Here is a 27300-nt window from a genome sequence, read left to right on the forward strand (position 1 = left end):
GGCCGGCCCCGCCGCATTGTCCGCCGCGACCCCCGCCCTGCGGCCCGCCCCGTCCAGCGCCGTCCCTCCCTCCCTCCTCCGGCCGGCCCTGCCCCTCGCCCCTCTTCTCCCCAAAGGCCAATGGAGACGAGATGCAGAGAGTAGGGCCGGGACGGGCGCGCCGGGGCCGCTCCGTCCGTCCCCAGTCTCCTCCCCTCGCCCGCTGACCGGTGTGTGGAGCGGCCGGCGGGGCATGCCAGCCGCGTCCCGCTGAATGGCGCCGCTCCGCCGCCGGCCGCTGCCGCGGGCGCTGCTGCTGCTGCTGCTCCCGCTGCCAGGTGAGTCCGGCCGGCCCGAGCCCCATTGTCCGGCCCCGCTGCGGCCGCCGCACGTGGCTTTATTTATCCGGCATCGGCGGGACCGGCGGGGAGGGAGCGGGAACCGGCGGCGGCTCCGCGCTTTGTTCGCGCCGCGACGGGGCGGGGGGGCGTGAGGGGCGCGGGCGGTGCGCGGCCCCTCCGCGCTCTGGTGAGAGGTTTTCGCTAACGATTCCTTGTAAAACCAGCCTTTTTACGACGCGCCCCGCTCCGGCTGCTTTGGCAGGCTTGTAAAATTAGCGAGCGGGCCGGGCGGAGCGGTCGCACCTGTGTGGCCGCCCCGGCGCTGCGCTGCCCGCGGCCCCCGGGCTCACCGAGCCCCCCGCCCGTGCCGTGGCCATGCCCGGTTCGGTCCCTGTGGAAGGCGCTGGTTCTCCGGCTCCTGGGCTTTTTACAGCCCGGGGGCTCCGCGCCGCGTGGAGTCAGTACCAAGTTTGCCCAGAGTTGTCCGAGTTGGGAGCGCTCGGAGCCTGTGTGGTAGCGATGGCTTCACCTCGTGCTGTGGGGATGACTCGCAGCTCACAGTGCGCTGGGTAACTTGCATCACTCTGCTTACATGTCTGTCCTTACAGACAAAAAAATTTTTTCCTTTTTTTTTTTTTCTTTCTTTTTTCTTCTCTCTTAGGAGTGTGGTGCTTTAGTGAACTGTTTTTTGTGAAAGAGCCTCAGGACGTTACTGTGTCAAGGAAGGATCCGGTGGTTTTAGACTGCCAAGCCCGTGGTGAAGCTCCTATAACTATTACATGGCTGAAAAATGGAGGCAAAGTGTCTGAAAACGAACGGATCTACACTTTATCCAATGGCTCGTTGTATATCAGTGAGGTAGAAGGAAAAAAGGGAGAACTGTCTGATGAAGGATTTTACCAGTGCTTAGCTCTCAACAAACATGGGGCCATTCTCAGTCAAAAAAGTCACCTCACACTAGCAAGTAAGTCCCAGCTCTTGTTTTTTAACCTGTTCCTGAGTTTGTGCTCTGAACAGCACACAACAGCCTATCATTTTGATTGCATACCTGAAAAGTTAAAATGCAAAATTATAGAGTAATTCTAGAGAACCTTTATTTCTTTTTAAATGTATAAAGATTATGGGAAAAAACTTATGGTGGCCCCTTTTTCAGTCCCTGATGTGGCAGAAGAGGCACAGGAACCTGTGAGACCTCCTGGGCAGTGGTGCCTTGTGTGGGTGGCTTATGTGTGTCACTAGCCTGGAGCAGGTGGTGATGCAGAATCATGCTGACCCAGTCCTGGGTCTGGTTTCCCAAGTGCTGTTCTAGCAGCCTTACAAGGGTTATCTACAGATCTGATTAAAAAAAAAAATTCCTTGTTCAGTAGCTTGACTGTTGTGTTGTGCCATCTTGGGGCAGGGTGGAATGATTAATGTAGATGTTTATCTCTGGGAGAGGAAAGAGGGGAAAAGTTTTCTGGGCAACTGTAAGGCCTTGCTTTTCTGACTTGTGTTCAGCCCAGCAGATGTGGGTGCTGTCCCACCTGGTTCCTCTGGAACCTCCCATAAGGGCCTGGTACGTGGTTCCAGTGGGAAGGGAGAGTTGCATTTCTGGAGTGACTCCCTACTGCTGGGTGAATGGTGAAGGAAATAGTTGTGTCTAAGTGCCTTTATGGCTTTAACAGACTGACCCCGGGTGTTTGTTGCCCTCTATTTTCCTATCATCTTTAAACATTGAGCAAGAGATGTGTGTGAGGCACGGAATGCTGTGCCTTTTTCCATGACAGAGCAGAGCTTTGCCACTAGACTACTTCTACAACATGATCTCCCTTTGCTTCCCAAAAGTACATGGGAATGCACTTTTCAAAGAAAAGTAAATTTTGGCAAAGTAAAGAAAACTTTCATTTCAAAGAAAGTATAACACAGAGAGTACACAGTTTATGTAGTCTTCTCATGTTCCCTCTATAATGGGACTTAACTGATGAACTTAATCTAATAGGAAAAGACTTCCTATGACCTCTTCGACCCTGTTCTTAGTAGCAAGTTGAATAAAACTAGTGCTGGTACCTCACTGAAAACCTGACATTGATTGTAAGTTGCAGCTTTTACTGAATTAAAACTGAAACTTATTAATGAAATTGATATATTACATTACATTAAAAAATGTGTGAATGTTAACATTTGTTAGTTTCTTTCTGTGTGCTACTGACCTCATTCTAAATATTGTCCACGAGATGCCCCAGGAAGGTGTGAACAGCCTTGTTCAGTGAGCCAGAGCACTGGGTGGTTCAAAACCATCCTGGAAGCAGGTGGCTCCACGTGAGTGCTGCGTTTTCACATGCTGTAAGAATGTGAAACACTGGAGTCTCAATTTCAAAAACCTGCCTACATATAACTTTTTATCTTGCTCATGTACAGGACTGAGAGACAAAGTAATTTGTGGATACTTGTGATAAAAATTAAGTGTTTGGTGAAAAATCAAGTATTACAATTTTTAACATATAACCTCACTAAGTTTCAGGGTTTTTTTTAATAAAAATTAGACAAGAAAACCCTCCTAAGGAGGATATCAGGGCTACTTTAAATTGGAGACATTGCAGAATGAGCTCCATGCTTAATATCAGAGAACTTATGGAATAGTACAGAGCACTAGAGTGGAATAGCTTGGTAATGCAATTGTAGTATTTGATTTTATTCAGACAATACTGACTTCTGTAAATATTTGTTTCTCACATACATATTATTTCATCAGAAAGATGGTTTAATTATGCTGATTTTCACCAAGAAAGTCTTGTGAACCAATAGAATGTGTGCTGTGGAGTGAGATTCTTGTTTTGCAGCCCTTTTTTTCCTCCCTCCCCTGCTCTGTAACACTGTGACAAAAGGTTTCTTTTTCTTGTTTGAATACTTGAAAGGCTTTCTATGGCTGTTGGAGAAAACTGGAAGAGATAGCGGATCCATAATGATCACAGTAGGTGTTGTTGACTTAGTGATTAAGTGGTTAACTAGTGGCCAAACATGGAGTTATCCTCTGTAGCAGTCTCTTCTCTTTAGTCATGCACCAATCTGACCCGTTTCAGAATGTCATCTTTACTGTAAAGCTGTGAAATTGGGCAATAATTTGTATTGTGATAATTTAGAGCCCATAAAACAAGTGCAGAATTAGTTTTCTCTCTTATTTTCACAGTGTTTCTGCTTGCTCTCATGAACTGATTGAGCTTTGCACACATTTTAAGTGAAATAAATGAAAGTCTTGTGGGGGATTTTGTAGCCTTACAATTTTTCTTTTTAGAAGAGTTGTCGGGTTGCTGCAAAGGCAAATTACCTTGTGGTCAGGGTACAGAAGGAACTATACATATTAAACAGGTGGAGAATAGGCATTAAATGGGCATTCTTTCTTTGGAGGAAAAAAGCAAATGCTCTCTTCAGTTACTGGTAGCAGCAGGGTGTGAGGATGTTCTTTTACTTTGCCTGGTCAGAGGTTTTGCCAATAAGCTTATCTTTTGCTTCAGAATTGTAATGTTTAGTGTTGCATTTGGAAATCAAAAACTTTAATCTGTCCAAGAGTTTAAGATCTGAACACACAAGGAGATCAGGTCTTGGTTTCTAAAGTTAGAAACTGGAAGCTGAAGGTTGCACTCTTGGCAAGAATTCCATTATTCATGTGCAAATTAAGAATTCACAGGGTTAAAAGGTTAGAAACTGGCCAGGATGAGGTTTACCCTTGTGATAAAGAGCAGATGACCCTCATTCATTGGCCAAAGCTTTCATGTAGCTCCTCTGCAAAGTTAGTGATTGCCATGAATTGTTCTTGAGGAATGCAGAAATTCAAATGTGAGCAGGCCTTTCCTTAAGTGTCACTATGGAGCCTTATCTGCCGAGCACATCAGAGTAGGTCTGCAGGGACAGGGTTCCTCCCCAGAGGCCCCAAGGCTTTGCTTTCCTGTTGTTCATCCATGCACAAAAGAATTTGACTAATTTAGGGCTTTTTTTTGGTGAGATCCCCCTACTTTTTTAAAAGGAAACTCTGGTGCTGAGGTAGTGCTTAGGTAAAACTAAATATTAGTTTCAGTACATGCTTGTAGTTACTTCCAAAGCTGGCTGATTGATGTGGGGGCAGAGGAGGAGGCCCTGTCTGCTTCTTTGTGAGGGGAAAATGGTACTGCTTAAGAGCATGACTTACTCAAAATTTGACTTTTGCCACTGCTACTGAGACAGATCTCTTTAAACAGAATATAAAGGGAGTGTAGGCTTCAGAGAAAGTCCTTTTGGTATAACTTTGAATCAGTCAAAAGTAAACAAGCTGAGATTTTTGTTTTCCTGCATTTTAAATTTTTGATTTTTCAACCACAGTTAACTAAGATTCTGTCTCAAAATAAAGCTAAACTTCTAATAAAATATTATTCAGGAGAAATGGAGAAGGTGGATCATGTTCTGAAGCTGGTAACATGGGCATTGTGCAGTGATTGGATAGGTCACTCACTGTTTATGTCCTTTTCACAAAAAGTAGAAATTAAAGTCTTGAGATGGTTGGATGGTATATAAACAGCATTCCTGGATAACCTTTTTTCCTCTTGTAACTTGGCTGAATTGATTTCAATGTTTGTGAATTAGAAGAAGTGTAAGCCTAATCCTTCTTGTACAGGTTTCTGCATTTCACAAGAGTGAGAGGTGATGGGAGCAGGAGGTTTCTGGGAAGATGCTCCTGGAGGGAAGGTGTGTGAGCCCACTGCACTGCAGCTTGAGGAGTGCTGGGCCCTTTGCACACAGCAGCCTGCACTTGGTGGGAAGCTCTTAACTTTGCTTACCTGCTGAGGCAGTGATGTGACATCAGATCCCACTGTCCTGCCAATAATTTGCCATATTTATGTTTTTATAGCCTAATAGCATCTTTTGCTCTGCTTTTAAATATTTGCACTGAAGAGTGCATCCAGCTGAGCCTCTTGCTGTGCTGTGGCAATCACGTTTCCTTAGCAGTTCCAGCAGTTTGTTCCCACTTTGGCATTGTGCTGTTCCTTGTGTGGGCACAGCTGCACGTGTAGCTAACTGAACAGGGAACCGCTCTGGGTTAAAATAATAGAATTAAAACAAAAGATGCTGTTTAACCCAGCTGAGTTCCCTGATATGGTTTCTCTTGGAGCCACTCAGTGATTGCAGTGGTGTAACTGAGAGGATTGAAGTGGAGGTGGAAAGGGTTAGTGGGGACAGGGGAAGGTTAATGAAACTTACACTCATCAAACTGTGGCCTTTGTGAAATGTGTAGGCAAAACTTTTGCCCCTCTGCCACTGAATTTTTAAAAATAATCTTCATCTTGCCTTAAAATAACAGGATTAATAGCTGTGGTCTATCAATATAGTTTTTGCTTTCCATGGAATCTGTAATTTCAGGTGTCTTCCAAGTGCATACAGCACTCAAAGTTATGTTTAATTATTTTAAATAGCAATGGAGAGAGGTACAAATTGTGAGAAAGAAAGGTGATGTTAGGGGGCAGAAGTGGTTTTGGGCTGAGGTGGAAGTGAAATGGCAGATGGCAGCTGTAGGCAATAGATTTGTATTGAAAGAGAGCAAAGTCTTAGTGCTGCAGAACTGGTGTGGTTACAGACAGCTCAGGGAACCTGGTGATCTGGGTTTTGGCAAGTGCTGCCCTACTGCTCTTGCTTTGATTAGTTGATTGACTATCCTGAGAGGAAAATATGTTTCTAATCTGAGAGTGCACATGGCTGATTATCAGTGCATTTAAATTCCAGTGTTTTTAGGCAGGAGGATGAGGTTCCAATGTCTTAGCCAGCAATGTCAATTGATAACAATTAAGAACAGTAAGATTTTTTGTTCTTTAACTGAGATATCCTGAAGAAATAAGAAAACTGGGAAGTACTATCATGTTAACCCTTTTTATTGGAGTATTTTCCTCTGCAACTCCCCAGGTATCTTTTGACCTGAGGTCCTGCAGCACCTTGGCAGAAGACAATTATCAGCATCCTTTTAAGACATAACCATTAGTTACTTTTTGTTGTTGGTACCAGGGCATTCCCTCCTTTTTCAGCAATGATTGGCTCCACTTGTAAGAGCTCTTCCACAGGATGAGGAATGGGCTTTTATATTGTTACCAAGATAAAAAATTTGTATAAAACTTTGCTTAGTGCACACGAACAGTGTTTGTTTCCACTACCATTTCACTTGAGAGGTGAGCTTTTTATGGGTTTCCTCAACACCTCAATTTCAAATTTGTGTCAAGCCTAATGCCAGACTGAGGCCTTCTATGCCCTTGCTTTTATTCCTAGCTAGTCAGACCAAAGGTTAGGGTTTATTTACTAGTTTTTATCAGAGTAACTTTACAATGCATAAACTTTTTACTAGCTTCTTTTTTAAAAGAATGCTCAGTCTTTTTGCCAGTGCACTCTGTAGCTAATAAAACCTTCACCTAGATGAGAAAGGTTGAAGGAAAACACGGTGCTGTGCTAGATGTTGTTCAGAGCTGTGGCCCAAAGCACTCACTCCTCACCTGGTGTGAGTTTGTGTGTGCTGCGTGCACAAACCTGGGGAGATTCCTTTCCTGCTTGCAAAGCAATGCACGGCAGCAAAAGATGCTGTTCTGTTCCTGCAGTGTGCTGCTCCCCCCCCACTGCTCCCTTTCTTCCCCCTCCCTTTTTCTCTGCATTTCTTGGTGTAGAAATTGTTGAAAGGGCATTCAGTAAGGCCCCCTTTTGTCAGCCAGCTCTGATTATCCTAAAGAAAGGGATCTCACTCTGAGCAGTTGTTTGCCTAGAGACTTGTTGTCACGTCTTCACAATTTAACAGCTGTGGCTATTGATGGTGTGCAGAACAATTTAAGACAATGACAAAAGAGAATCTTGGAGGAAGAATTTAAAAGTTACTAAGCGTTTTCCTACAGAAATATGGTCATGCCCATTGTTTGACGAACTTGTGCTTAGTATTTGTTTGTTTTTCTCAGCATTTTGTATTTTTTCCACACTTTATCTCCAAAATTGTGAACATAATCTTTATTTAGTTTTGCATTTTTTTTTTGTTTTTGTTTCATCAATAGGCCCAGCTGTTAAATTGGGATTGATTACTTCCAGTCTTTATAACTGGTAATCACCACCTAAGTGAAAAAGTAATCAACAATGTCAAGACTCCACATTTTGTTGAGTAAGTGTGGGTTGTATGGTCAACATTAGTTACTAAGGTCAACCTTTAGGTAGCTTTTAAGCAGCAGCATTTTAAGCAGTGTCTACATTTTAAAGTTGATTGTCTCAGTAATTGAGTTAGAGGTAGAAAAGAAATCGCTCTAGATCATTTGTATTAGGAGTTAGAAATCCATCTGGCAGCCTTCCAAAACCTGCATCTGTAGTGGAAACAATTTTTGGTTGTATGGATTAAATGGTTACTTTTTAAAGACATAAACAGCAGAATTAGGGAAGAAATGTCTGTGAAATCACCTGAGTTAGGACAGTTTGCTTTTGTCTTAGTGTATGGAATTATTGCAAACTCCTCTGTTTTTTCTGTATGTAAAAACTTTGGAGGGAAATGGCCTTCCTAATTTATTAGGGGAAAATATAAATTATCATTGCTAGACAGGTTTTTTTTTCTGCTGCTTTTACTTTGTTTCATAACTCAATAATAATTCTATTGGTTTTGTTGGTTTTTTTGACAAAATCAAATTTGGTCTTACGTGAGTGGAAGTTTTTTTTTTGTTTTTAACAACATAAACACCATCAAAGACAAAATAAACTAAGTTGCATCTGGATAATACAGTTAACATCTCAAGGCCCTGTTCAAAGTGCTTGTTTCTTAAGTGCTCATCTCTTGTAGTTCTCGTAAAGGTTTCTGACATATCAGAGCATCTGCAACATAGGCAAATAGAGTCTTGGTATCATTTGCCAAGAGGCAGACAGGTCTGATCCTGAAGTTAGATTCTTATTATCAAAACCCAACAATGACAGAATGTGTAATCTTTGTATTTTATGGGGTAAAAATTTCAGAGTTCCTGAGTCTTTCTGTGCCAGTATTGCACTAAACAACTTCTAAAACTCCCAGGGTGGTCAGGGTCTCTTCTGATTTTGACTGATGAGAAAACTGTAAATTATTTGGTAGCTAAGCTTGAGCAAGTTTGGTTCTAGCCTGAGCATTGTAGCAATAGCATTCAGTAAGCAGCTGCTTGTTTACTTGATGTCAGAGCAGTAGAATGCAATGTGAGAAATGAAATATTGAAAATGAACTTGTTGGAAAAGACATAGGAATACTGACAGCAAGCTTTATAATCCAAAGCTTTTATCAGGATTTAAACATTTGAGGAGAAGATAGTAGCATGGGCAATAAGACTTATGTGTGAGACTTTTGGAATTGCAGCTTTAGGTGGAGCAAAGAGTGTTTTAGAAAGAGGAAAAGTTTGTCTTAGCTGCAAGCTGCTCTGAATGGTGGATTGATTTCAAAACAGCAAAACTTCCCTTGTCCTAGTCCTCTAGCCTCAGAACATGCTAAAATTCTGATTTAGATTTTAATAATAGCAATAATTTACCTTGGCTTAGAAGTGTGTTAGAAATACGCTCTTTAGCTCTGAGGTGCAGTACTTGAATTTTGAAATGATTTGCTGATGAGAGAGAGTTTTAAAAGAAATAATTACTGAATGACCAGGCATAAGAGGTACTTTATTACAAGTGGCAATAAGAGGTAAGTTATTACAAGCATTAAACATGTCATCAGGTGTTCTTTTAACACAGAGCTGGGGGAAAAGTTAAAGTAAGTCTTTACAGCTTGTGGTGTGCATCTTGTAAATAGTGATGAATGAATGTTGGAAACTGGAGAGAATTCTGTGAACAGAAGCATCTTTATATTTTTGTATTTGATTTTTAGTGTCTTCAGGTAATAATCCTGATCACATTGATTGATTACATTATTTGTCCTCATTCCCGTAAACCAGAATTTCTTGTAAAACCTTCATCATTCCTGGGGTTTTCTTGGCTCTACTTTGAGCCATTTCAGGGTAAAGTCCAAACAAGTTAAAAGAAGTTTAGAAAACCAGGTTACATCTCATCCTTTGCAGCATGTGAGTGAAGCAGCAATGCTGTCTTCTCCCTCTAAAATCATAACAGTTACAGGATGTCCACATCACCATATTTTACAGAGTGGATTTGTTGGCTCTTTTAAGCTGTATCAAGACAGTTTCTCAGTCTTGAAAGTGTTTTGAAATGGGGAGGAAAACATATCAAATAGCAAAGCTTTTCAGATCAGATTTTACCACTGAAAATTTTCTCATAATTTGTGTTCTCTCCCATGTTCCCACTCTTTTTTCTTTCTCATGTCATGTGCAGGCTGATTTTTCTGCATTTAGTTAGTTTTTATTTTTTCCTTTTCTCTTACGGATTGTCATGTATGTGCTACATCATTGCTTTGGATCTGCAAAACTGCTTCTGCTGACCCTCCTTCCTTATCCCTGTCTGATGCCTGGAAGGAGGTGCTGTTTTCCAGTGGAGCTTATTTTCACAGCTGTGCCAGAGGAGGGAAGTGTCATAAGATACTTTGAGGTCAGTTTTGACCCCAAATTTAGATGAGGTAAAAATGATTCTGCAGAAGTATAATATCTTGTCTCAGGTGGTCTGCCTGTCACTTAAAATCAGACAATAATTTTGATTAAGAAAAAGCTGTTTTAATAGCCCTTGCAATAATGTACAGTAAAGCCAGGTCAGTGTTACACAGTATTGTTTTTTGCTTTACAACTTGTTACAACTAGAAGTTTTCAAATAACCCGTTATCTTTTCAAAGAAACTTTCAAATTCAAGTCTTTGAACACACAGAAGAATTTTAAATGCTTACTCCTGCTTGTACAATCTTGAACATATTAATAAATTGCTTAGATGACTTATCAGCAAATTAACTAGGGTAAATTATTAAATTACCATTTCACCATCCACATCAAGATCTCTAGTAAACCTCTAATAACTGTACCATGGGCAGAGCTGTGCATTATGTATGTTCTTTGTAATGAGAATTCGTTGACTTTATGAAGCCATTGACAGCCATTTATCATTTTGTTCATTAAACTTGTCTGTGACATCCGGTGAATTGATGTTAACTGGAAATATTCTCTGGCAGTTCTGGCACGACTCTGTCATTTTGCCTGAGGAGAAACTTTGTACCTAGCATGTCCCAAATTACAAGGGTGAAACTTCCTTCCCCCTCCTCCTCTCCTAAGCCTAAGTGAGCATATGACCAGCTCTTTTTTCCCCTCTTGCTTTTAATGCTTATTTATGCAAACACCCCTGCAGCCCACAGTTTGTAAGCAGATTTATCATTGATCTTCAATAGAGGTTGAAAGCGGATCCTGCTTTTATTAGTTCAGCCAGTCTGGGCCAGGAAGGCAGCTCAGTTTTATCCCACAGCATACAAGAAATTAACTGGAATTCTTGGTAGCATTGGTGGGAGTTTTGTGACATTACCAGCACGTGGCAGTTAGTACTTGTTTTTAATGGTCATAATCTTTACTCAGTGGTGCTTACTGCTGACTAAATGCATTGCTGAAAGCCTTTCTAATAGTGCTTTGTGTGGTTTTTTGAAATTCCTTTGTTTGGGATGATGAACAATATTTCTTTTTTTCTTTTTTTTTTTTTTGCTCTTGAGCACCCAGTGTGGAAAAAAATGCACACTTTTAGTACCTGCCAGTGTTTGATTCCTGTGGGATAGCTATCTCTGGTAGTGGCAGAGGTACTTAACAGGATATCTGCTCCCCTTCTAGTGCTCCTGTTGTGCTACCTGAATCCAGCTGTATCAGGGATCGTTCAAACAGAGATGAGTGGGCTAATAAATTGTGCCATAACTGACCAAAACATTTATTAAAGAGTCTAAGATACCATCAAAAAATTGAATATCCAAAAAGTCCATTACATAAAATTTTTGCCTTTTGAGCGAAAGAGTAGAGCAGTTGGCTCTTGAAAATATATTGTGTCTCACTACATAATAGTTCACTGGATTAAATGAATTTATTGATTTCTGCTTCTTTACTGACACACATTTATGAGCAGTTTCTTTGGCACCATGGCCACATGTCAAAGGTCATAACTTTCCTTCACTGTGGAAGAATAAAAGCTTTCAGATGGTGAATCCCTGAAATCTAAACAGGGCTTTATCCTCCCTTCCCCCCTCCATATAATTACTGGTTTAGCTTGGATTTATTTAAGATAAATGCACCATAATAATAAACAAACCTGTACATACTGAAGGAACACCTATATTATCTATCATAAAATTGCTGCAGGAAACTCTATACATGAAAGGCAACATATCTAATCTGCAAATAGGTATCTTTATGGAGCACATGGTAGTAGATTAGACTCCTTTATGGTCAGAGATTTTATTGAAAATGATCACTTTTTAGAACAGAATAAATATTTCTCATGAAGAATTTTATTAGCTTTATTAGGTTTAGAAACAGTATTTCTTTCCTTTTGGAGTTGTGTATACTTTGTGCACCAGAAGGGATCCTGGAAGTAGATCCTGCTGAGAAAATGAGCACGTTCAAAATCTGTGCTTTGTATTTAGGTGAATGTTTATAATGTTGACATTTTCTTTAATGACCTTCATCAGTAGTGAGTAGCCTGTGGGGTTTTTGGTGTGCACTAGATATGAAAGTCCAGTTGAAGTTACTGAAGAAAAGAAACTGCAGTGAAACATGAAGTGAAGTTTAATCACTCCACTAGTTTGTTAGAGGTGAGGAGGCAGGAGTGGTGGGTGGGATTTTGGGTCTATCTGGGAAGAACTCATCTTCTCTTTTTGGCAGCTACTGACTGATAGACGAGCTCTGACCATCTCAAGAAATAGCAATGTGAAGGTAACCTCACCAAGGTGTTGATTTAAAATAATTGAAATATTTGTGCTAGGTAAGGTGACATAGGTTTGAATTGTTAGCATGGTCTGGCTGTGGTCCTCTTAGCAAGGATGTTTTCTGAAGGAACAGCAGAGCCTAGAGTTCTATCGATGGGAAAAGTACCCCATGGTTTTCTAAGAAGGCATAAAAAGTCACCCCACTGCCTGCCCTCAGAAAGAATCGTTTGCCAAACTTTATTTTTGCATAGTAGAGATGAAACCTATTGATGCTTTTAATGATGTTTCTTAAAAAAAAAAAGAAAAATCAGTAGTAGACTTTTCTTCTGCTCTAATGTGTGTGTGTACAAATGGTGATCTTGTTCTAAGTGGGCTATTGGCACTCTGATCTTAAATTTACCAAATATTTATATTGTAGAACTGCAGTTGTTAATTTTCTGACGTAATAACTTTTTCAGTAGAAATTTGTCATGTCAGTATTAATCTCTGGTTTTTAATTTTTCTAATACAGTATATTTCATCAGGACTGTTTATCTTGTTCCCTAGAGCAAATAAAAGACGAAACTCTTTTCTCTGTATTTTTTTTTCACTAGGACAGCATGGAAATGTCTATTTAGGGAACAGAGACATGGAACTTATTGGGGTCTTTGTGTCTGGAAGTAGCTTTTGGTGTTGCTATGACTAGAATTGCTTGTCCTGACCGTTCTGAGGAAAAATCTCAAACTTTTTTTTTTATTTTGGTGTATGTTCACACATCTTTACTCAGCCTGACTAGCTCAGGACAGGAGGTGATGTTTGTGCTGAGCCTGTTGCTCGTGAACACCGAGCTGGGCTTTTCCTCTCAGTAGTCCTGGACAGATGTGGACCTGCTTTTTTCCCTGTTCTGCATTAATGAGGAGCTAAGTGTGATCTAACACTGCCTGGAGAAACCAGCTGGCATGGAGAGCTGGAAACAATGCTCTAATTACCTGGAGAGGAAGTTTGGGAGGGGAAGGGGGTGAGGTGGAGGTGTGAGTGCTCTCATGTGTCTGGAGGTCAGGCAGGGGATTGGTGGGAAGAGGGAGTGCTGAGGAGAATCTGGTGGAGTGAGGGGACCTGGGCTTGGCTCCTTTGCAGGTTGCCACAGGTACAAGCTCAGAGTGGAAGAGGGATCTGGCAAAGACAGACACAGGAGTGTGTGCCCATCAGAGCAGCTGATCTTTCAGGACATCGAATGTGGCCCCAGGAGGCCTGGACTTCCCTTGGGAACCTCAGAAGGACAAAGCATAATCTCCCAGTGATGCCTTGTGATGCCTGAGGCATCACTGCTCTGAGGATCCTTAGAGTATTAGAAATGCATTTCTGCTCCAGCCAGAAGCTTCTGCAATATGTGACACACACAAGTCCACTTGTCCCAGCTTTCCATGGGAAGTTTTTGATTGCATATTTCTTATGGCCTCAATATTTGATACCAGGTTCTGAGGTCTGGTCAGCTGGACCTGGAACAAGTTGGGGGAGCTGTCCATGACTGCCACACATGGAGCGCTGTGAAGGATCAGTGTTGTGTCTTGGATGTTTAAATTTGGTGAATATTTCAATCCCACATCCAAATGTTTGTCCATAGCCAACAGTAAAATTCAAATAATAATAGAGCATAATCTCAAGGTGTTGTGAAAGTGGGTGCAGTAACATTTGTGAAGAACCATAGTGCAGAGCCCTGCAGGGAAGGCCAGAAGGAAGCTGGTAACTCTGGTGAGGGCAGTGTTTAACACAGTGTAATAAACAAGGAATGAGGCCACACACTGAACTGAGGAAACAAAATATTGAATAGATGCTCAGTATGTGAGCACCATTCATTTGGTGCTGTGAATAGTGGGGAAGTGTGATTGTGCACTTGTATTGTTTCCTAAAGCACGTATATAAACAGAGCAAATCACTTACATAAACAGAGTATTTTCTTCAGTTTCTCAACTTCTGAGCATTTGGGAAATTTTCATCATGTGTGTATACACACATGTAAGAGATATATTGAATGTGTGAGTGGGAAAGCTGAGGGATTAGCTTAATTTATCTAATGATGTATGTAATTTTAAAAAAAGAAATAAATATGCTTGAAAGTATTGGAGCTTTATATGGGCAGGATGTAGTGAAAAAAGGTTTGTAACAGAGTGTCTTGTGACAACTTTTTAAACAAGTAAGTTTGTCAGAACTTTCTGATCCAACCAAAACATGGGCTGGTATCTGACAATGTATTCAGCAATAACTTTAACCTGATAATATTAGTCCTCAGGTAATATTTATATATATATACATATGTATGCTCATCTATGCACTCTCTGGTGTTTGTCAGTACAAAATTTACTTTTTGTCTTTTGACTGAGATGAAATGAGGTATATTGCTGGTGCAGAGGAGAGGAGCTTTTATGAGGTGCCAGGCAGGACTGTGGGTTCCAATGCTGTGGAGGAGTTGGCCTCTGTGGGTTTCACCTCCTCTTTCATCTGCTCTGTCTCTTCTCTCAAATATTTACTCCCCCACACAGCCTAGACCACCACCCGCTTGCTAGGCTACAGGTCCTGTGTTGAGCCATAGGGCAGTTTTTTGGAAATACAGCCCTGCAGTCATAACTAGAGTAAAGCTCTAATACTTATTTGGGGTTTTTTCCCTTATTTTGTTGCTTCTCCTGATACATTTATGTAAAGAATCTCCAAGGCAGCAGAATATTCCAGACCTCTTGCCTTTGATGTGACTTGTACATCTAGATCCTCTTTGGGTGCTGGGATCTTGTTTCTCTGAGGATGTTTTTTACAGGCCTGTTCAGAAGCTGGAGTTATGGGGAAGTTTAAAGCATTATTTTTATTTATTTTAATTGTTCCTTTCCTCACTCTTTAGTTGCTGCTGTGTTCACCATTGTCTTCTGTTTATCTAAATAATGGTTGCCTGGCCTTTCACAAACTTGTGATGGGGAAAGATGGTGACCACCTGAAACAATAATATCTGTGGCAGAATAGCCTGAGAACTTTAAATAACCAAAGGGGACCGTTTCCAAGGCAGCTAAATGACCTTTGGATCCCAGGAGTAGACTATTCATAGAGGCAAAGCCTTTGTCCTGCTTTGACCAGTGGTCAGTGAACTCTGGCAGGCCCCTCGGCTCACCATCTTGGCCCTAGCCTAGCAGCTGGTGATTGATTCATTTAACTGTCCAGATTCACATTCTTCTGTCAAGGACTTGTCAAGGAAGAAAAAGGTTCTATGGAGGGCTATTCATTTTACTAAAAGGAGGGGGATGCATTATATGATTGAGTGGATTACTTTTGGGTCAGAAGAGTTCCTGCATTGCTCTGTTTTAATTCGGCCTTCAATCTAAGAGAGATTTAGTTTATCAGTGCAGTGTGGAGCTCGTGTAGAGGGACAGATAATTTCAATTCCATCAGTGCAATATGGTTGTTTTGTTTTGTTTGTTTGTTATTGTTTCCCTCCATCCTTTTTGTGATTTGTCCACACCACTGCGTTTCTACCAAAAGAATCCATAGATTTTTGTGATTGGTTGATAGGACAGAGTTAAGAATGTTAATTACTAATAATCTCACTCTTAGATTTAATGTATGTGTTATATGAGTATTAATGTTCCTAACTGTCCCTCATATATGGTTTTGAGCAATCCAGAAAAGTGTCAAGTAAGTAAAAGGTCAGTGTGTTACCTCTGTTTTGGATGAAGAGAAAAATGAGAACAAAATAAATTCAACAGGATCAAATTAATAAATTACTGTCCTCAAGACAACACAGATGATGGTAAAGCTGAGGGTAGAACCCTGTATTTTCTATCTAGTGCCTGTTTCACCTGAAATAATAATTTGTTGTAAAAACTCAGCATTTTTTAAATTTTCAGGAGAGCTGTTTCCCTCTGCTGGTTTAGAATGCCTTTTTTTGTAAAACTAGGAAGGTGTTTCCATGCATTATGAGACATGAATTGTGTTTTCAGTTCTACAACTAATGCATCTAAAAAACCAACTTTGAGTTGTGCTAGGGAGGTGTGTTTCAGCTTCAGTGTGTTGCCAGCTCCTCTTTCCATGTCCCCTCCAGCTGGGCTGTGTTTCCTTAGCATTAGGATTTCCTTGCTGCTCCTCTTCATGAAGTACTGAGCAAAGCACGTTGTTGCTTGGCTCCTTCCACTGGAAATAACAGGCATTAGAGAGCAGATCCTGCCAGTTAACCTCCTGCCTCCCTTTGAATGAGCACCATGAGCTGCAGCAGATGAAATACGACCTTCAAGTTTCTTTTCCCCACTCTCATAAGCTATGTATTGTTTTGATTTGGCTTATTGAACGTATTATGAGGGATTTCTGATTGGCTCCAGGCCAAGGTATTTTACTTCTGCTGATGGAAGTACAAGTGCATAATTTAGAAGAAAATATAGTGAAGTTTGATCTGTTGTTTCCTTTTCTCTCCCTCTTTTTTGGGGGAAAAGGAAGAATTTTGTATTTGTCAAGATAAATGAACGGCTTAACTACCTTAAAAGCACAGGAGAAGGTGGAAGTCTGAGATAATCTAACCTAATTTCTCTGTTATACACCTCTACATATGTGCCAGAAATCTGGGATGAGTAAAACACCTGTTGAATAGGCAGCCTTTTTTCATGGAGGCCTAGTGCTATTCCTCTCCTGCCCACAGCTGCATTCCCCAGGGAGCAGCCCCTTGCGTGGGACTGCTTGTTCCAGACTGGAGTAGGATGTCTGAGATGGGGATACCAGCTTCTCTGGGCTCCTGATAACACTTAGTGCTGCCCTGGTGGCTTTGATTCACAGCCTTGAGTTGGAGACAAACAATGAGCTTTTAAAAATCATGGAAAGGAAAAATGGGTCGTCATTGTGTATTGGAAAATATAAGTAATCTAATAACCAGTTGTATCACCTACCTAGTAGAACATGGCTGTTTGGTTGTGCTATGACTGGGCAAACTGGAAATCCAAGAGTCCAACAATTGTGTGCCACCCAAGCAGTCAATAGCCATAGCAAGGTGACTTCCTCTAAAGACTTTGAAGGCAAAATAATTTTTTTCTGGAAGCTGCACTTCTGGTTTGTTCCATGTGAAAATTGCAAGAGTTGTAAACACTTCCCCCTCCCGTACCTCTAGAATTTTTCAGGTAAACATCTAATCTGAAGATTTAACTAGCTTCAATAAATAGGTAGTAATGACAGTGTCTTTTGTTGCCTTTTTTTTTTTTTTTTTTTTTTTTGTGTGTGACCTTTGTTTCTGATTTTCTCTCTGCTGCTCTCAAAGTTTAAGATATTCAGATTTTAACTGTTAGTTACTACTCTCTGCTGAAAGATTGTTCCTGGGTGAGATCTCTGGGCTGTGTAATGCAGTAGTGGGCATTTGGTGGCAGGGAAATGAGCTGCAGGCATTTGGCCCTTGAGAGTGGAGGCATTTCTTCTTTCCTTTCCCCGTGGGAATGAGGAATTGTTGACATTTGGAGAGGGGGCTGAAGGGCTTGAATTCCCAACACCCCTGCTCAGCATTTTGCATTGAAATGGTCTTTCATCCTGGGATGCTGATTCTGAAACACTGCAAGCAAAAAATGGAGAGTGCTCCTATCTCTCAGGAACAGCATTTCTGACAGTCTGGAGACTTAACAGCACCACCAGATCAACTTACACTCATTCATATGGGGATGGTGTCAGTTTGCCACTGTATGAAATGGAGCCCCTTCCTCTGCCTTCCCCAGATGTGAGCGAAGGCGCAGGGTGGGTGGTGCAGCCCAGGAATGTGTGGGGCCCCACTCCAGGCCTGGGATGTGCTCTCTGGTGCTTCCTCTGATTGATGAGCTAGGCAGGCTGAGGTGAAGAGTGGCTTTTGCATTCTGCTTAGGGTCTAGTTTTATTTTAGCCAGGAATAGCATTTATTTATTTATAGAGATACAAAACAAATCAATAGAGGTCTTACCCTTCTGCTGGCGTCTGCAGTGAAATTCATTGGTCAGAATGGGGCAGATTTATGCTTCCAGTGCTGCAGACTTTTGGTGCAAAGTGCTGAAATTATCTTTTCTGTGTTGCACTGAGTGATTATTAAATTTTAGTTTGAGGAACTTTAGAATCATAGCAGTCAATCTTTAAATCTTTCATGTTCTATTCTGATTTGTGTGAGTTTATTTTGGTTTTGTTGGTTTTGCTTGATTTTGTGGAGTTTTTTTGGTTTTTCTTTTTGGATGTCAGATTAGGTTAGTTGTGAAGGGACATGTCTTTTGTTGCAAAATCCTGCTTGTGTTCTGATCCTTGTCTTCATGTTGTAAAGTGCAAAACTGTGCTGGATGTTCCCCATGCAACAGTTAGGCTATTAAGCAGAACTAATTCTTCACAGAATGGCAGCAACTCCAAAGAAAGGCATCTGTGGGATTAAGCATAGATACTAGAAGGCAATCACTGGGCAAACTGCTGAAGGAAATCAGTCCTTGCAAGGGAGAAAGTGGTGTGTTCTTTCTCCTGAATGCATGCAGCCACACAAGTAGAACAGCTTTGAAGCTGGTTAATGTGGCTTACTGTGTGCCTTTTCTCTCCTATTTCCTATGCTTCTTGTCTGCAGAAGAGCAGAAGGGAATTCCTTGATAAGTGCATTAGCATTTATTGTGCCTTCTGGGGCCACACACTGTTGCCTGGATGATAGATAGACTGAGAAGGGAAAACCCCAGCTGGGATGCCTTCAGAAGTGAAAAGATCAAATCTCTCATGCTTGTTTACATGGTTTGGTAAGGAATGTCAGTCACACCATCAATAAACTGTTTAATATATAGAGCCACATTTTTCAAAGCCTCAAGCTTTTAATTCCTTTAAAACAGTGCTAGTGATAACTCCTGAGGTGATATGTTTGTCTGCTTTTGTTGGGAGGGGTGGTAGTGGTACATTTTTTGCTTCCTATTAAGTGATTCAGGTGTAGTAAGGCAATGTGTGTACTCATGTGAACACTTGCATGTAGCTGCAAGAGTGGTGGCATTTTTGCAATATTGGCAGCTGCTTCTAACAAGGTAAAATAGCAAGACCTGGGTGTGTTACCCTGCACTTTCTTCCCTCACAGGCTGAGAATTCTGATGCGTGCCCTTGCATTGCAATATTGGATTCTCATCTCAGTGTGGCTCTTAGATCAGCTGGTGGGCAGGAGAGCAAACTGTAAAATAAGGGATTCACTGGCTGGTACTGTGTCAGTGAGGAGCCTCCTGTTATTTCCTCTGGCACATTGCTGCTGCCCAGGATCCCATTTATTGGCACAATTATGTTAATATGGCATGGATAACAAGCTCTGTGGCTGTTCTAGTGGTTTGAAGATGTGAGGAGTGAACAATACATTCTAATAGTCACCTTGTCAAATTGTGCCTTTCTGTTCCAACATGTGTGTTTCTGCATTGCAGAGACCTTTTTGATGAGTGATTATCCACTTCTGAGGAGCCAGTTTTCTTCAACTGTTTTGAGATTTTTTTCCATAACATACAGAGCGGACATGCTAATTATGAACTCTTTCTGTTGCTAAGGTTAACACTTTCCGAAATTTAGTGCTGCCTGTTTAGCAAGAGAAAAGAGCATCTTTCTTAAAGTACAATATATCCTGAATAGAAATTACTGTGTTTATCCTTGAAAAAATTCATCAGTATCAGAGAGATTCCTGATGTATTGTGATGCTGTTGAGGTATTTGTTCTTAACTTTTCAATTTGTTCTTAACTTTTCACATTCCTGTGAACTGTCTTCAAAATGCATCCTTGAGACCTCTTGAGTTTCTGCACTGGAGTTGATCAGAAACTTGCTCACAAAACTTCTATTCTGTGTGTGGATATCATGAAACCAGGATAGTGGAGAAGACAATATATTTTCCTACTTTCTGAGGATACTGTAAGGATGAAGGAATAAGGATATAGTGGAGCAAAGAAAGGATAAATGAGTACATTTCCCTAAAAACTGGCCCAGAATGGCCTAATTGACTTCCAGGATTTCAAGAACAGAAAATACTTCATATGAAACTTCAGACTGGTCCTAGCTTTGAGAAGCTGCTGGTGAAAACTGCCTGTGTGTGGCCATAAGCACTTTTATAGAATCTAGTCCCAGCCCAAATGATGGAGAGCTGAATGATCTTCAGTGGACAAATTCAGACTTGGTTATTCCTGTACAGGGATTTTTAAAATGATCATTTGTCAGCCACTGAATTAGGAGCTTTAAAGAAAGGAGCAGGGGGACCTGAAAGTGTTAGAGGAAACAAATGAGATTGCAGCTGACATCTCCAAGGGAACTTTTGTTCGAGGGTGCTCAGGCTGTTGACCTCTTTGCTTCTCCATTTCATTGCCTTTAGATTATAGCATTCTTCAGTACCAGAAGAGTAGTGGGTAGTTTGTGAATGGGCAGTTTTAAAATTTTTGGTTTTTTAACCAGAGACACTGGACATTGCTGTATAGAGACTTTAATGCACAAAGAAACAGTTTTGCTTTGTATTTTATAAGTATGGGTTTTGTGTATGGGGCTAATGATTTCTTTTCTCCCTTGTCAGAGATTGGAGAGTAATTCTTGGTGATCTGCATCTCAGTTTGGAATTCATTGACTCTAAACACTGCACTTAGATATATCTGTGCAAGTTGGCAAGAATATGAGAGAGGAATGGAAAAATGAGAACATACCTTTGTTTATTACCTTTTCCATTGCTTTCTTTGTTGCATTTCTCTCTCATTGTTTAGTTTAGTGTGGAAGTAAGTATGTGCTAGGCTTGGAGTGATAGTTTTTAAGAGAAAGTGACCATAAGTTTTAGCAGAGCAGTTTCCCAAATTGTCTGGCACTATGTTGGAGGCAAACTGCAATAAGCTGTGCAAAGGAGTTCAGGCTTCAGCTGAGCAGTCAGAGCCTTGGAGAAGATTTGTCCAGAGCTGAAGTAATGAATGGAGAAAAGCAGAAAGGGCAGATGGCCCAAATCCTCACTCATCACCTCATCCTGGGATCTTCTTGGTATTTATCAGTGAAAGCTTTCTTTAATTACCCCTATGTGCAGAGCATTTTCTGGTCCCTCCAAAACTCAGAATGTGATTTTGAAAGGGTTTTTCAGGCTAATGCCTCAGAAAAATTTGCTTCTTAGATACAAGAGTACTGTTCTGTGAACTGAAACGTGAGGAGCACATGGTGTGAAGGATCAGTTTTGTCTAAAGGGAATGTCAATGTTTGGAATGTCAGTTTTCAGAATGTCAGTGTTCATGGCCAAACCTGGCTCATATTCTGTGCTTGTGTCTTTCGTGCTGTAGAAATGAGGTTTCTAATCTTGTTAGCTTTTTGCAATATTTGGAAAAAAAAAATTTAAAAAATTAAAATTATTATTGTTTAGGTTTGTGTTTGTAGTGCTAAGCTAGCAGCTCATAAAAATGCAGTTCTGTAATTTCCCACTCTGCAGTGTTTTCCAGAGCATCAGAATGATTGCTGTAGGATATCATTGTGTTCTGTAAAAGCTGTATTCTGATCCAACTTCTCTAAAATGTTAAAATGCCTGCTAGGAGATTCTAAATGGCAAATGGTTAAAGCAATTGTGGGATAGAGGGATTATTAGGTTTCCCATATCAATTATTGATAGTGTCAAATCAATGTGGCAGTTTCAGTCTCATTTAACCTCCCTGTTATTTAATTGTGAGGTAATAGTTTGAGTCTGGACTCCTTTTTCAATGCAATTCTGAACCATCATCCTTAAAATTGCTGCTACATTGTTCATACTAAAGGGAAGGATTTTCTTCCTCAGATTTGGTATCGGTAATCAATCTGTTTCTTGATTTGGTCTCTCTCTTATTTTTCTTTCTTCCTTCAAATATTTCTCTTCTGTTACATAATATCTGATTTGGGTGTCATTTCCCCCACATTTTTATGTGTAACCTCTAGATTTCACAGGAAGGTTATTTTCTTTTTCGTATTGAGAAATTACATGTCACAATTGTGGCAAACCAATGTGTTTCTGTCACGTTGCCTTAGGTCTGTCTGTCCTGCCTTCTTTCTAAGAGTGGGTTTGTAGTAATCAGCTTCAAAGAACAAAGGAAAGGCAGGAATTAAAACTAAAATAGGAAGCTGGGAAACAAACCAGCAAGGTAAAATGAATGCCCTTTAGCAGGATGTGTGCAGTTTGTGTGCATACTGATTTGAAGTCATGTCTAACCGTTTTGTGTTAGTACCTCATTAAAACCCAGGGATTAATAGCAGCAATCTCCTTGTTGCACATTAGAAGGATTTAGTTTAATTTGGGATTAGAGGGTACAAGGTGCCATTCTAGCAAAGCTTTTCCCAAGGTATCAGTGAGATGAAGTGAGATAGCTTAAAGACTCTGGTTTTTCTAACTATTGCAGTTATGCTGCACACACACACGTATGGATTTTAAAACTGTGGTGAACTGGTTCGCTAATCCTTTAAAATGTATGCTACCTTTGGAAGTGAAATTGTCTGGAAAAGCTTGTTTGAAGTGTAAGGAAAGGCAGTTGGAGTTGGAAAGGCACTGAAGGTGTAGAAGGGCCTGGGTTACTTCAAGGACATTAAAATCTGTGGGTCCTGGTGTTGGAGATTGCATCTGTAATCAAGACTTCCCTGTGCTTTAGAGAAGGATAAGGTGCAGGATTCTGCTCTCCTCTCCTGCAGCTACACAAGGCTTGGAACAGGATGGGTCATTATTCTCCTCCTCTTTTCCCTCCTACAGGTGTTTCTCAGCATGCAAGTGAGAGAAAACCATCCTGAGAGCCTTAAGTTATAGCTGAGAAGAGGCCTTCTCACTGTGATGAGAAGAACACTGTGGTCCCCTCCCTGGTTTTAGATTTTTGGGAGAAGGAGAAAACAGTTGTGTAGTTGTTTTATTACTATCAGTTGCTTTTTGTTAGGCTAGCACAACTCATTAACATACCAATGTGTGATAGCATTTACTGCCAGGGATTATTAATGCAGAGAAAGAAAAATACAGTTTGAAAATTCTCGTGTAATAAGTTAAGTGCCTGATATAGCATTCTTCAGAAATTTCATTGAGTTCTTAACATGTGGGCAGTGATGTCAGCAGCCTGTATGATTTATCTAATTATTTATTTTTTAATGCCACCTCTGATTATTTTTTTTAAAGCAACTAATTTTGTTCTAATTAAGTTTAAGTATTAGGCTTTCAGCATGATTTGGTTATTAATAAAACTAAGTGTATTAAACCAAAGTTTTAGCCAATAGTAGCACAAAACCATGCAATTTCAGAATATCTCTCTGCAATGCAAGTTTGTAGAAAAAGTATGTTTTAGTTAAGCTTATTTTTCCAACCATCCTGGCAGAAATCAAAAATAACAGCTTTAGTGAAAAAGCCACACTTTGCATTTTATCAGAAGAGTTAAATCTCTGGTAATTTATAAGAATGCCATTACCAGTATGTTGTTTGAATTACAGTGTTTTATAACAGTCAGAATGAACTGACACTTTCCCTTTGTGCCTGAAAGGGCCAAATGTGTTCTGGATGGTATCACTTCCCCTTACAGATGGAGCTCAGTTCCATCTCAGCTCAGTTGTTTGCCTTAAATAATGGCCATTAGAGGAGGGAGATGTGCAGACAATGAGTGAGATAAAGTCTTTGCAGATGCAGTTGCCTCCCTTGTTTGCCCGTTCCATGCCAATACATTTCCATTCAGCAGCCTCACCTGAACTTCCCATGCTGGAGCTAAAACCTCTTCTTGCTTTTTCTGGTCTTGCAAATATACAAAGAAGTATTAGGGAAAACAGGGAGCAATGACTCTCATTAATCAGTAAGACTATCACTTCTCTCCTGAGATGCCTTTCCCAGACCTAATCAGATCCCAGATCTTTTAATCTTTCCTTACAGGTCAGGTTCTTTTTCTCCTGAAATCTCTTATTTTTATGCCTCACATTTTAAAAATAGTAATTCTAGGTCAAACAACATTTGATTAAAGTTTCAGAGGGTGAGTGTAAGAAATCACTCTGCTTGTGGTAGCACATGCAGGATGCCCTTTCACAGTAATCCCTTTTCACTTACAGTTATGAAAATCTTTAACCATATTGCTGTGTTTGTGTGACATTGACCTCTGAACTGTATGTAATAAGTAGAACTTTGACTACAAAAAAACTTAATTTTTGCTAGCATTTCTTGGGAAACTCAGGGAAGATTCACCCATTGTATCACTTGATGACAGCCCCAGCTCTGTGTACTCCACATGCTTGTTCAGAAATGAGGAGAAGGGCTGTGTGTCTGCAGTCTTGCCAAGTGTCTGCATCTGTCAGTATATACTCAATTAAGTTTATTCCAAATCTAGATCCAGACCAAAGTGTGCCATTTGAGCAGCAAATCATTGGAAATGTGTGTTTATATAGCCAAGAGGCATGGCAGAATGCCTTTCATAATCTCTTCTAAGCCTCATTCCTAGAGAATCAATCATTTCTCAATCCAGAGAAACTGCAAAACTTCAAGAAAATATGTGCAAATTGGCTTTGGTGTTACATTATAATACACATGTGTATTTGTTGGATTTTTCAACAGTATCAGAGAGAGTACATCACAAAATCTGGATCAAGAAGACAAGGGTTATCATGTGTTTCCCTGAAATCTATTTCTTTGGGAAAAGCCATAGCTTCTCTTTAACATACAAGTTTATTTTTCTCAAATGAGATCTCTTCACCAGAGAGTTAAAAATAATGGGAAGATTCTTGGTTTCACTTCAAGGGTTAGGGCTACTGTGAAATTCTCAATAGCATTAACAGATGCCTTGTATAAATGGCATTATGCACTTTTGTCCTTTCCACCTGAGCAGTTCATCTCTGTGAGTGGCCATTATCTCTTGAGAAACACTAAAGCCTCACCATCAGGTACAGTTTCTCAGTATTTAGTGCATTCTGGTTACTTGAAAACTGTGCTACTGTTTCAGTTCTGGGTTTATCTTTCATTCTTTCAGGTTTTTTATTTTGCAGTTGCAGTCCAGTCTTGGGCTAGAGACAGCTGTGATGAAACAGTAATCAACATGTTGGTTGTTGGAATTTCTTTTGTGTCTTAGGAAAGCTCATTCAGAAAAAGAGTTCATAATGGCATGAAGTGTGCAAGCAGAAAGTGCAGTGTGTAAGGGAGCAGGTCACTGGATTGGTGTTGCAGCAAGCTTCAGGACTTCATTTCAGGAGGGAATGAAGTGGATGTGTGTTATGCTTCTTTTCTGCTGGTTTGCTTGGTCTTTTTCTTTCCATAATTAAAGTCAGTGAAGGTCTGCTGCTGCATACAAACAAACCAAAGGTGTGAGGCATGAGTTCCTTAAGTTTGACTTCTTCATACCTTAATGGTTAAATCTGTAAACCTGCCTAGGTACATAGAGAGTTTTTACATGATGCAGGATAGTCCATCCTGCATCCATCCAGGATCCTCAATCCTTGTGCATCAGGAGCAGTTCTCCAATACTTCACAGAAAGCATCATTTGGGTTTGAACCCGTGGATATTTGCCTCAATGGTAAATGAAGGAACTCATACCTGAACTGAAGTCTGATTTCTCTCTGCATAGATAACATTGGGGACATAAATCACACAGTTCTGCCCAGTAAAGATCTTCATTCTCAGAAGTCACTGTGCAAATTCATGCACCTATCACATAAATTTCAGGAATTTATACAAGTCAATGCAGTTTTTAGTTATTGTCTTCTGCTTCTGTTTGATATCTTGCAAGTTAATAAGGGTGAGAGCATCAGCTTCCCAGAGCAGCATTAATCATTTTCTTTTGGCTATAAATCTGGGAACAAAATGATTAAATAGACTGGAGAAGTGGGGGAAAACTCAAATAAAAAGGCACTTACATTTATTGCATTGCAGGGTTGTTTTTGGGAGCAGGGTATGTCTCTTGAGACTTTGTTTCTTATCCATTTTATAGAGCTCTGGCCTCTTAACAGTGCTGTTTTAATGACTTGTTCTTGGGTTCTGAGCTGGAATCAGTGTTTGCCAGGAAAACAAGCCTGTTACAAAGAGGTCAGATTTCACGAGACAGCAATAGACTTGTAAAAACAGATTTTACTGGAACAAATAAAGTCAGAATCGAGAAGAAACCCGAGATGTACGTAAAGAAAGATACAGAGGGAGCAAGTATTGAGCTAAACTGATAAACAATGTATGAACTTAGATAAGAGGTAAGCGAGAATTTTGTTTCTAAAATCTCAATTTAGTAGCATTAATAAGGTTTTTAAAAAGATTTTGAGCAGTTCTTCACAGTTGTGACTTTTGCTGTCTTTAAAGATGAGTTTTCAGGGGAAAGACATTGTTCCTGCTCAGGTGGAAAAATGTTCTTTGCATATCATCTTCAATTAGCAACTTTCACTGGACTTTATCTGTACAGTGTAGAACCTGCTCTTTCCTGCTCTTGTGATGGCATTTTGTGGTCTGTGAAACACTAATTGCTCTCAGTTTGCTTTGTAATTCTGCAGGGTGTCACTTCTGTCTTTAATCTATAGCTGTAATGTACTGAGTGCATGGAAGTAAATAATTACTTTTATGTACATAAATGAAATTGTGTATATACACAAATGAAACACATATTGTGTTTCATTTGTCTCACTGTATCTCTTTAAGTAATTGTACCAATATAAGAAAATTCTAGGTAATTTATAGTTCCAATTGAGATGAAACTTTTAAAGCTGTGAAAGAGCTTTGCTTCAGTAAGCCTCTATGATTACCTTTCTGCTTTGTTGCAGTGATCCTTTTTAATGCCACTGGCTGTGGTGCAGCTGTGCTACAGAATGGTTTTGAAACTCACATTGCATTGGTTTGGATTATTCCTATCATTTATGCTTTTATTGCATTCCTAGAGAGTCTATTTTGAAATATGAGCAGACTTGGCTAATTTGCTGCATCATAGTTTCAGTAAATAAATGAAGATTGCAAAGCATTTTATTTTCTGTTAAGAAAGAAAATCTGTTGAGAATGGCACTAGGGAAATGTTATTCTGAATCCAGGTGAACACGCATTTGTGTAGGGAGAAATTAGAACCAAGAAGACGAGAAGAAAGTAACACAAGCTTGGATTCCTTTTCCATTAATAACCAAGTAAAATAGAGAAATTATTTAAGCACAAAACTTGAATATTAAGACCTTGAATATTAATATCTATTGCAACCATATTTCTGTATCATTTATACAGGAGTAGAAATTTAATTGGAACCTGATTTTTTAAAAAACAGAAGTAGTGCCATTAGGTTTACAGAGATTGTTC

At 40.2% G+C, this 27300-nt stretch overlaps 1 protein-coding gene across 1 annotated transcript in view; it reads left to right on the forward strand.

Moving 5' to 3' along the window:
• The first annotated feature begins 232 nt into the window (after positions 1-232).
• PRTG (protogenin) overlaps positions 233-27300 on the forward strand; it is a 73248-nt gene continuing 46180 nt past the window's right edge. The window contains 2 exon segments of the mRNA XM_058033614.1: positions 233-317; positions 982-1284. Of these exon segments, the coding sequence (XP_057889597.1) occupies positions 233-317; positions 982-1284 (388 nt within the window).

This window comes from Melospiza georgiana, chromosome 13 (genome assembly GCF_028018845.1).
Source record: "Melospiza georgiana isolate bMelGeo1 chromosome 13, bMelGeo1.pri, whole genome shotgun sequence".
Classification (NCBI taxonomy): domain Eukaryota; kingdom Metazoa; phylum Chordata; class Aves; order Passeriformes; family Passerellidae; genus Melospiza; species Melospiza georgiana.